This window comes from Poecile atricapillus, chromosome 13 (assembly GCF_030490865.1).
Source record: "Poecile atricapillus isolate bPoeAtr1 chromosome 13, bPoeAtr1.hap1, whole genome shotgun sequence".
Classification (NCBI taxonomy): Eukaryota; Metazoa; Chordata; class Aves; order Passeriformes; family Paridae; genus Poecile; species Poecile atricapillus.
In genome coordinates this window covers 16,478,361-16,488,006 of record NC_081261.1, presented here as the reverse complement: position 1 = coordinate 16,488,006, position 9,646 = coordinate 16,478,361, and the positions used below count along the sequence as shown (strand labels likewise).

The window sequence follows — 9,646 nt, the reverse complement described above, 5'->3', positions numbered from 1 at the left end:
TGAAGGATGCCAGGGTCTGGCAGATGGGGAGATTGGGGTGCCAGGCACCCAGCTGGGGGTCCCATGGGATTGGGCAGCGCTGCTGTCATCAGGGGAGCAAAAATGAGGCAAAATCCTCATGAACCTCAGATCCAGGTGGGAATTTTTGCCCAAGTCTATTTCCAGCCCTTTGTGGTGGGCACGCTTCAGGCTCCCTCGTCCCCGAGGCATGGGGACACGGCTTGGCAGCCCTAGCTCTGCGCGCTGGACCTCAGGGGCAGGGCCATCTTCTCTGTGGACCTCCCCAATGAGGCCTCGAGCCCCTGCAGGCAACGGCCTCCTGCATCCCGGACCCAGCCCCGAAAATCCTGGGAGACGTAGAAGTAGATGAAGGGATCAAAGCAGTTATTGCAGGCGCTGAGCACCAGGACCAGGGCATAGGAGATGTAGGTGCTGTTGTTGCACCCCGTGGGCTCCAGCAGGTAGTGGATGAAGAGCATCACGTTGCTGGGCGTGAAGCAGAGGATGAAGGCCATGAGGACCAGGGCCAGGACACGCACCACCTGCCGGTAGTTCTCTCCCTTGGCCAGCAGCCGTGCCAGGATGCAGCTGTAGGAGATGGTCATGAGCACGAAGGGCAGGCCAAAGCCCAGCCCCACCAAGGACAGGAAATAGTAGCCAAAGAACCTTTGGGTTTCCTTTTCTAGCACGTCATGGCACGTCGTGATGTTCAGGCTGGAGATGTTGTGTGTGTGGGAGCGCAAGAGCAGGGGGCTCATGCCCAGCCCCACCACCAGCCAGATGCCCACACAGATGCCCACCTTGGCCCTCGTCCAGCTGGAGCCCTTCCACAGGAACGGGTGTGCCACGGAGATGTAGCGATCCAGGCCAATGCAGGTGAGGAAGAGGATGGAGCTGTACATGTTCCCGTAGAAGAAGGCTACCATGGTGCGGCACAGGTAGTCCCCAAAGAGCCAGTGGTTTCCCAGGAGGTGGTAGGAGATCTTGAAGGGCAGCAGGAGGACAAAGAGCAGGTCGGCCCCAGCCAGATTGAGCAGGAAGATGGTGCTGGAGCATCTCCTGAAGTTGGTGGCCAGGACCCAGCAGGCCAGAGCGTTGGCTGGCAGCCCTACCAGCAGCACCACGGAGTAGAGGGCAGGCAGGAGGCGGGTGCTGAGGGTGCTGTTGAGAAAATCTTCCTCAGAGGCCTGGGAGCACACGTTCTTCTCCTGGGGAGTGAGGCGGAGCAGGGATCGCCCTCTGACCGGCGCTGCGGGGACACGAGGCATCGGGCTCAGCCTGCAGCGGGAGCTGTCACCCCTCCCTGCAGAGCCACCACTAAACACAGGAGGTGGCATCTCCCTGTCCCCCGCCAGGGGAGCCCCCAGCATCCTGCTGTCCTCACCCTGCAGAGCCACAGTCTGTGCCAGCCACCATGGCAGTGGCGCCAGCCCAGCCCTGCCCTGCTCTGCTCCCACATCCCTGGAGCTGCTGATGTCCCTTGTCCTACCCAGCCCAGCACAACGGGATCAGGAGGGCAGATGGGAAACCCACAGCAGCGCAGGGTTGGGACAGTCCCAGCCATCTCCCCAGCTCAGCTCCCCACACAGCCAGAGACATCTCCTCTTCCTGTGGTCAGGGGCTTTTTGCTATGCGCAGAGCAAAAGTGAAGAACAGGAAGGCCCCGGCTACCAGAGAAATGACTCAGGACCAAATCCCTTTTCTGGCTTTCTCAAAAAAAAAGCCATACAGGCTTTGCACATCACCCCCAGCTCCAGAATTTCTATCCTGATGGTCCCCAGAACACCCTACCCCAGGGGGCTTTGGTTACATTTGGTTGTCTCCCACAACCTCTGCCCCCTCTCCACAGCCAGGGGATGGAAAATTCAGGTTATGAGAGTAGTAATCTGAATTTTGCTGCCAAAAGGGGAAATGCTGTCTGGGTTTCAGGTCTTCACTCAGATTCTCAATGTGGACACTGAGGGAAGGCAGATGAGCAGGGCCCCAAACTCTGCCCGTGACATCCAGCCATCACCTCCAAGTGTCATGGGCCGTGATGTTGGGGTGTCCCAGTGAGGTGTCCCTGCCCTACCCCACCACCCCCAGACCCACCAAGGCACTTACCTGAGGAGGGCTGGGTGGCAGAGCCAAGCCAGGCACAGCCGAGCAGGAGGGTGACACAGGCAGCAGCAGAAGCAGGTGACAGCACCAGCCAGGACATCTCTGCGGAGTGGCCACTGTGCCAGCCGGGCCAGCACAAATGGCACAGGGCTGGTGACACAGCAGGACTGCCACCAGTCCCTTTCCCTGCTGATGCCCTCCCTTCGGCTCCACCACGTCACGCCACGTCCTGCCCACAGCCCTGCGGGGTGCGCAGCCAGACTGAAGCGTGAGGTGACTGCCGGCTGTCACCACCGCCAGCATCCGGGGGATCCAGCCATCGAGGGGGGAGAGATTTCCAGCTGCCATCACACAACTGTGAGAAGGAGGAAGCGGGCAGGAGGCAACTGGAGGCAGACAGGAGAACCACAGTGGGAAGATGGAGCTGTTTATGCCCTGTGTGTGGGACAGGAGGGTGGCAGCCGGTGCCCGGCCTGGTGACATGTGGCCCTGCCCCACTGCAGCAATCCAGGGCACTGGGCATCCTGCCCAGCCCTGCCAGGACCAGACATGCCCGGGTGCCATCACTGGGGTCAGGCTGACAAGCTGGTGTCACAGCTTGGTGTAGATGGGGCCTCCCTGAATTGTTCCCTTCTTGTCACCAAGTGGGTGGCTGAGTGACCTCCGGTCCATTTTCCTGGCTGAAAAGGGGAATAACAGAGCCAGTGACACATCCCCAGCCCAGCCTCGTGCTGGGCTCGTGCTGAGGGGACCAGGACATGTGCAGCCAAACCCAGAAATGCCATGGGAAGAGAAAGATGGGAATGAATGGGACTGTGGGGAGAGACATAAGCTGTGCAGGAACCACAGAGAAAAGCCTGGACAGAAAGTGAGAGATGAAGGGAATGGGAGAGGACTGGGAGGGGGACAGAGGGACAGGAGGACAGAGGGACAGGGACTGGTTGGGGGTCCCTCATGATTCCAGGTGGCCCCCACTGAATGCCTCTGCTCAGCTCTGTGCCCATGTCCATGTGGCAAGCCAGGGGCTCTGTGTTCTCCATGTAATGTGGGACCCCACACGTCCCTGTGCTGGGGACTGTCCCCTCAGTGTCCCACACATCCCTGCATCCCAGGACCAGTGCCCCAACAATCCCATGTGTCACCACATCCTGGGACCAGTGTCCTGTGTGTCCTCATGCAGGAGAACTCAGTTCTCAGTGATCCCAGTGCTGTGAGCCCCAGCACTCCCCATGTCTCCCTGCCCAAGGACAGTGCTCCCTATCACCCCATGTCCCTGTGATCCTGTGCCCCCACATCCCCATCTCTCATATCCCTGTGTCCTCGTGTTACTCATGTATGTCCCTGTTCCCCTGTTTCCTTGAGTCCACATGTCCCTGTGTCCCTGTGTCCCATATCCCTGTGTCCCCCTGTCCCCATGTCCCCATATCCCCATGTCCCTGTGTCCCCATGTCCCCATGTCCCCATGTCCCCATGTCCCCATATCCCCGTGTCCCTGTGTCCCCTGTCCCCTGTCCCATCGCCCCGCCCACACGTGCAGCACAGACCACCAGGCGGCGCTGCAGCCCCCGCTGGGCGCGATGGGCGGGGCTTCCCTGTTGCGCAATGAAATGGGCGGGGCTCTGCTCGGGGGGCGTGGTCTGAGGAGTGCCCATCTGGTGGCTGGTGGGCGGGGCCTGATCGGGGCGGGCTCGTTTAGGGGCGTGGCTTTGTCTAGGGGGCGTGGCCTTTTGGAGGCACGACTCGTGTGGGCGTGGTCTGTGTGGGCGTGGTCTGTGGGCGGGGCGTGGTCTGTGGGCGGGGCGTGGTCTGTGGGCGGGGCGTTGTCTGTGGGCGGGGCGAGGCCGGCCCGGCAGTTCCGGGCTCAGCACACGCGGGTCGGGGCGGCGGCGATCGAGGACTGGCACCGGGATCGGGATCGGCACCGGCACCGGGGCAGCGCCGCGATGCAGCCGCCGCCGCGCAAGGTAAGCGCCGGGCCGGCCCGGGCCATGGGGCGGGTCACCGGGGCCGGGTCCTCCCTCGCTGCCGTGTCCTGCAGCCGTGACCGCAGCCTCACGGGGCTGGGGAAGCGAGGCCGCGTTTGGGCGGCACTCAGGAGTGGGGTTCGGTGGGCACCGGTGCCGGGCAGGGCGGCCAGCGCATCCCGCAGCCCATCCCCGGCGGGGCTGAGCGGGACCATCCCGCAGGTGAAGCTCACCCAGGAGCTGCGGGTCCATCTCCTGGAGCAGCTGTCGGGCCTGCAGAGCAAACAGCAGCGGGACGCCGAGCTGCTGGAGGACATCAGGTACGGCCCACACGGGTGACAGCCGGGTCGAGCTGAGACCGGGCAGCTCATGCCGTGTGTGTGTCCCCAGAGTGAGATGAAACAGCTCATCCCGTGTGTGTGTGTGTGCGTGTGTGAATCTGTGTGTCTGTGTGTCTGTGTGTGTGTCTGTGTGTGTGTCTGTGTGTCTGTGTGTGTGTGTCTGTATCTGTGTGTGTGTGTCTGTGTGTCTGTGTGTCTCTGTGTCTGTTTCTGTGTGTCAGTTTCTGTGTGTCTGTGTGTGCCCCCAAGCTCAGACCAGGCACGGCTGGGCCAGGGACCGGGCACGGCTCACCTTGAGCCTGTCACCTCGAGGTCATGGGCTCCATCACCTTCTGGGGTGGCCTGATGGGGACAGGATGGTGGCAGGGGGAGATGGGAAGGGGATAATGGCAGAGGGATGGCGGCAGGATGGCCCATCCTTGCCCCTCTCTGTGTCCCCTTTCCCCCCAGGTCCTACAGCAAGCAGAGGGCCACCATTGACAGGGAGTATGGGCAGGTAAGGAGATGTCACGGGATTCAGGATCAATGTCCTGGGGAGGCCCAGGCCTCATCCTGCCTGCCTGGGCACAGCCCCACGCAGGCAATGGGCAGCCTCGGAAATTATCCGAGCCTGGCTGCTCCGTGCTGGCCCTGGAGGGTGATGGCAGATGGCTCATCCTGCCTGGAGGACCCTGACCACGTTCAGCACCCGCTGGGGGCTCTGCTGAGCACAGCATGGATCAAACCTTGGGTGTTTTGGGAGCCTGGAGGGAAAACCTTGTTGGGGGAGGAAACTGCTGGGCTCTGCTGTCTGCTGGGTCATCGCAGGGCGCTGCTCTGAAATGTCAGAGTTTGGTTTTGATGTGAGATGTCCCTGCAGCATCCCTTGGGGACGTCCTGTGGCAGAATTGTGTCCCCCCTTCCTGCAGCTGGTCACCATGTCACTCCCCTTCCTCACACCCCCCAGGCTGGGGCTGACTGTCCCCCCAGGGCTGGGGTCTTGCTGTGCTTGGCTTTGCTGGGGTTCCTCTGTCTCTGTATCCAGGGTCCCCCGCTGATGTCCCCTTGCATGTGCTCTGTCCCAAAAGCCACAGCGAGCTTTCATTGTGGTGGCTGCCCCCCAGAAAGTCTCCCCATGTCTCCACATCTCCCCATATGTCACATATCCATTTTCTCATGGGGAGCACGATGGGATTCCTGCTGACACTGAGCCACAGGGATGTGTGTGTCTGTGCTCTGGGACGTCCCCAGGTCCATGGGGTGGGCAGCTGGGGTGGGGGAGCCCAGTTTTGGGGGGTGGTGGGTGCTGGGGTGCTCGGCAGGGTCAGGGAGTGCCGGTGATGCTGGGTCTGTCCGCAGGCGCTGCAGAGGCTGGCGAGCCAGTTCATGAAGAGAGACTGGCAGCGGGGCCGTGGCGAGGCCGGTGACTCCAGGTGGGCTGGGGACAGCGATGGGACAGGGGACAATCACCTGGGACTGGCTGTGCCCCATCCATGACCCTCCCAACTTGGAGATGTTTAGTTCCAACCAGCATTTGGGTATCACCAGGATGCAGCTGTGGGTGGGATGTCCCCAATTCCAGAGTCCTGCTGGGCATCTCTGAAAGCTGCCAAGGGGCAGGGAGTACCTGGCCCTGCGTTAACCCTGTGCCCGCAGGAGCGTGGCCGCTGTCTGGAAAGGCGTCATCGAGGGGACAGCACACACCGGGCAGGTCCGGGTCACCGCCTCCGAGAGCTACCGCGCCCTGGCTGCCGAGGCCGCCCGCAGCGCCCGCCTCTCCAAGGAGAGGACACTCAAGAAGGTACCGGGGCAAGGACGTGTCCCCCATGCCCGGGCGCTGGGGACAGCTGTCCCCCCAAGCTGACGCTCCCCGCAGGGCATCGAGCGGCTGCAGAAGGCGCAGGCGGAGCTGCTGGAGACGGTGAAGGAGCTGGACAAGGCGAAGAAGCAGTTCAGCCACCTCCAGCGCAGCAGCGAGGTGGCCAAGGACAAGGCGGCCGATGTGGAGGCGCGGTGAGTGGGGGGCACGGGGCCGGGGGGCCGCTGTGGCTGTGGGATGGTCTCATACCCCCCCTCCCGTCCTCCCCAGCCTCCGGAAGAGCGACCGGCGGATATTTCACACCAAGGCCAGTCTGCAAAAGCTCAGTGCCAAGGTTGGTGGTGCAGGGGGTGGCAGGGTGGGTGGATGCAGGGGGACACAGGGCCTCACTGTCCACGTCCCCACAAGTTCTCAGCGCGACTGGCCGAGCACTCGAGGCAGCTGGCAGGGGTGCAGAACGAGTACAGCTTCGCCCTGGTGTCTGCCTCTGCCCACCTGGAGCATTACCAGCGTGTGGAGCTGCCCGCTGCTATGCAGGTAGGACCCCCGTGCCCCATCCCCAGGATCCCACAGGGAACCAGCAGGGAGGGCACAAGGCCAGGGCTGGCTGCCGTGAGGGGGATCAAGGATGCTCCATGTGGCAGTTCTGGGGGGGTTCCCACCCGCTTTACCCCAGGCACTGGATGGGGACCTCTACGAGCGGCTCCGGGAGCACTTGTCGGCCGCCAGCCGGACAGAGGTGGAGACCTGCCGGGCCACCCGGGACTGGTTCCAGGGCGTTGTGGAGGCGTCTGCACGGGTAACAGCACCGTCCTGCGAGCTGGCTGGGACAGGAGGGCACGGCTGAGCCCTCGGCCCCATGCTGCTCCCCTGCTGCAGGTGTGCCGGGAGCAGGACCTCCTCCTCTTCCTGCACGACCACCCTGCCTTCTCCCTGGCGCCTGAGCAGCGCTTCCAGCTCTCCGGGGTGGAGGAGGTAAGTGGAGGGGGTCATTACAGCAAGGTGGGGTCTGCACAGCCACCCCTTTGTCACCCCCGTGTCCTTGCCCAGGTGTGCCTGCTGCCACCAGCAGACGACGGGGCCAGCCTGGAGAAGGAGGCACGGCGCTGGGCCACGCGAGTGGCCCGGGACCACAAGAACAGGGCGCACAGCGAGGAGGTGGGTGTTGTCCTGCCCCACGGAGCTCCCAGAGGCTCAGGGAGGGGCTTTTCCAGCCCCTCACTGGTTGCCACCACTCCCTGAGCTGTGGGTGCCTGGCCAGGTGCTGCAGCGGCTGGAGGCCAGGCGGCAGCAGGGGCCGGAGGCAGAAGCGGCGGCTGTGGAGCGGCAGATGGAAGAAGCGAGGGAAAACATCCGGAAGGCAGAGGTGAGTCCTGCAGCTGAGGAGTTTGGGGTGGCTGCGAGGTCTGTCACCCCCAGAGTGGGGGATGTAGGGACAGGGAGGGGTGCTGGCTGGGATGATGCACTTGGGGTGTGGCACTGGGGATGGCACCATGCTGGGAACGGGGTTGGGACACCTGCAGAGGTATCCTGGGGACTGTGACAGTGTGTGGTGTCCCCAGGTGAGCCGAGTGAAAGCCCAGGCACGGCTGGCGCTGCTGCAGGCAGCAGGGCTGGACGTGGACGCCTGGCTGGCCGGGGCCACCATGGTGGGGACAGGTGAGGAGACCCCCACGGGGCTGGACCCGGCCGAGTTCGATGACTACGAGGACAGTGATGAGTCGGATGAGGATGATGAGCCTGGGCCTGCTGCTCGCACCTACCCCTACACCTGCCGGGTGATCTTTGGCTACCAGGTATGGCCCTGCCTGCCTGGCCCTCACCCTGCCTGCCCAGGGATGACACCTCAGCCTCTCTGCCACTTTGTCCCCGTCTCCTGCAGGGCTGCCAGGCGGACGAGCTGTCCATCAGCCAGGGCGAGGAGCTGGAGATCATCGAGGATGGGGATGCAGAGGAGTGGGTGAAGGTGGGAGCAGGCCGAGCCCCCCTCCATACCGGGGGACACCTTTTGGAGGTCCCCAGACTGACCCCGCTCTGGAGCCTGGGATGTTCATGTGGTTTTTGCCTCCTCAGGCTCGGAACAAGGCAGGGCAGGTTGGCTACGTCCCTGAAAAGTACCTGCTGTCCCTGGGGTGTGACTCGGGGGCTGGGCTCGGCCCCCCAGGCCCCTCTGCCTTGCAGCGCCAGCTCTCCAGCATCATGGCTGCAGAACTGGTGCTGGAGCCTGGAGGTGGGTGCTGGGCGTCACCCCCACCCCAGGGAGGGGGACGGGATCCAGAGGGTGCTGAGCCCCCTCCCCACCCTCCCCACAGCCTGGCTGGTGCGAGCCCTGTACGACTACGAGGGGCAGAGCCCCGAGGAGCTGAGTTTCCCTGAGGGAGCCATCATCCGGGTGCTGCCCCGCGCCGCCGGCGAGGTGGACGATGGCTTCTGGACCGGCGACTTCGACGGCCGCGTCGGCGTCTTCCCCTCCTTGGTGGTGGAGGAGCTCACCGGGGCCCGGGAGGCAGCCGGGCAGGTTGGTGGCAGGAGGGGGGGTTGTGTCACTCTGGCAAGGTCAATCCCTCATCTTCCATGACTGCCAAGGTAAAGATCCCCTTCCCACCATCGCCATCCCTCTTGGCTGTGTCTTCCCAGGAGCTGCCGTCGCCGTCCCCTCCGCCCTTCTCCCCTCCTGGCCTGGCACCCGGGGCCAGCCTGGTCCCCAGCCCTGCTCCTGAGACAGCGCTGGGAGGTGAGTGCTGGGGAAACTGGGAAGGGGCTGGGGGAGCCCCAAAAGCCGGGCTGAGCTGCTGGGCCCTCCCAGGTTGCCGGCAGGATGGCACGGGCAGCGGGCAGAGTTCTCCAGACCTGGCTGCCACACGTCTGCGGCCGGTAAGTCCCTTCACAGGGGTGCTGTGACCCCAAAGCCTGCCCCAGCCCTTCTGTCACGGAGCCACCCGTGTGTTTTGGGTGGTCTGAAGGGGGATGAGTGGCCCCAGCATGTTGGCACCACTTCTCTCCCGCTCCCTTTCCCTCTCCTCTCCCTCTCTGCAGCTCCGTGCGCCGCCCCCACCGCCCGGCAGAGCCCCCGAGCCCGACCCCGAGCTTCACCTCAGCTGACCCTGTGGGTCCTCCCAGCCCCCCAAGCCCCAAAAAGCTTTGCCCAAGCAAGCCACCACAGGCTGCTGTCCCAGCAGTGGGGACTGGTGCTGCCCCATGCCCTGAGCTGGTCTCTCCAGGGGCTGCATCCTGCCCAGTGCTGCTTGCAGAGTGGTCCTGCATCCCGGTACAGCACCCAGAACCCCTCTTTTGGGGTGCCCGGTGCCACAGCCAGGCCCCATCTCACCCCCCTCTTGCCTCTGCCCTTCCTGCCTGGCATCTCCTGTGCACTCCCAGCACAGCCCTGGTTCCTGGGGGTGGAGGGGCTCATCTCTGGACCCCCGCAGCACCTCCCCACAGGC

General features: G+C 64.0%; 2 protein-coding genes across 6 annotated transcripts; one reads left to right on the top strand and one right to left on the bottom strand.

The window, feature by feature from the left end:
* Positions 1-116: 116 nt before the first annotated feature.
* LOC131583954 (proteinase-activated receptor 3-like) lies at positions 117-3,515 on the bottom strand. 2 transcript variants are annotated; one of them, XM_058848603.1, is made up of 2 exons: positions 2,104-3,515; positions 117-1,249 (listed from the first exon to the last, which is right to left on the bottom strand). In XM_058848603.1, the coding sequence occupies exons 1-2, from the start codon at positions 2,198-2,200 to the stop codon at positions 231-233; spliced, it is 1,116 nt and encodes a 371-aa protein (XP_058704586.1). In that variant the 5' UTR covers positions 2,201-3,515; the 3' UTR covers positions 117-230. The 2 variants fall into 2 exon arrangements, with proteins under 2 accessions (XP_058704586.1, XP_058704585.1); XM_058848602.1 differs by having other exon boundaries at positions 117-1,628; positions 2,104-2,159.
* Positions 3,516-3,925: 410 nt separating this feature from the next.
* On the top strand, positions 3,926-9,506 carry FCHSD1 (FCH and double SH3 domains 1). 4 transcript variants are annotated; one of them, XM_058848629.1, is made up of 19 exons: positions 3,926-4,064; positions 4,287-4,384; positions 4,856-4,901; positions 5,744-5,817; positions 6,041-6,185; positions 6,261-6,397; positions 6,474-6,537; positions 6,612-6,740; positions 6,880-7,002; positions 7,083-7,178; positions 7,254-7,361; positions 7,465-7,569; positions 7,766-7,999; positions 8,086-8,169; positions 8,277-8,433; positions 8,516-8,721; positions 8,841-8,937; positions 9,010-9,077; positions 9,240-9,506. In XM_058848629.1, exons 1-19 carry the CDS (start codon positions 4,044-4,046, stop codon positions 9,303-9,305), a joined length of 2,058 nt encoding a protein of 685 aa, XP_058704612.1. In that variant the 5' UTR covers positions 3,926-4,043; the 3' UTR covers positions 9,306-9,506. The 4 variants fall into 4 exon arrangements, with proteins under 4 accessions (XP_058704612.1, XP_058704611.1, XP_058704610.1 ...); XM_058848628.1 differs by having other exon boundaries at positions 7,083-7,361; XM_058848627.1 differs by having other exon boundaries at positions 6,612-7,178.
* The last annotated feature ends 140 nt before the right edge of the window (positions 9,507-9,646 follow it).

Coding starts and splice junctions, on each gene's coding strand:
- FCHSD1 (XM_058848626.1), top strand. CDS start 4,044: ATGCAGCCGCCGCCGCGCAAG. Junction 6,538..6,611: donor TGCAAAAGCTCAGTGCCAAG/GTTGGTGGTGCA, acceptor CGTCCCCACAAG/TTCTCAGCGCGACTGGCCGA. Junction 9,078..9,239: donor CTGCCACACGTCTGCGGCCG/GTAAGTCCCTTC, acceptor CCCTCTCTGCAG/CTCCGTGCGCCGCCCCCACC.
- LOC131583954 (XM_058848602.1), bottom strand. CDS start 1,370: ATGCTGGGGGCTCCCCTGGCGGGGGACAGGGAGATGCCACCTCCTGTG.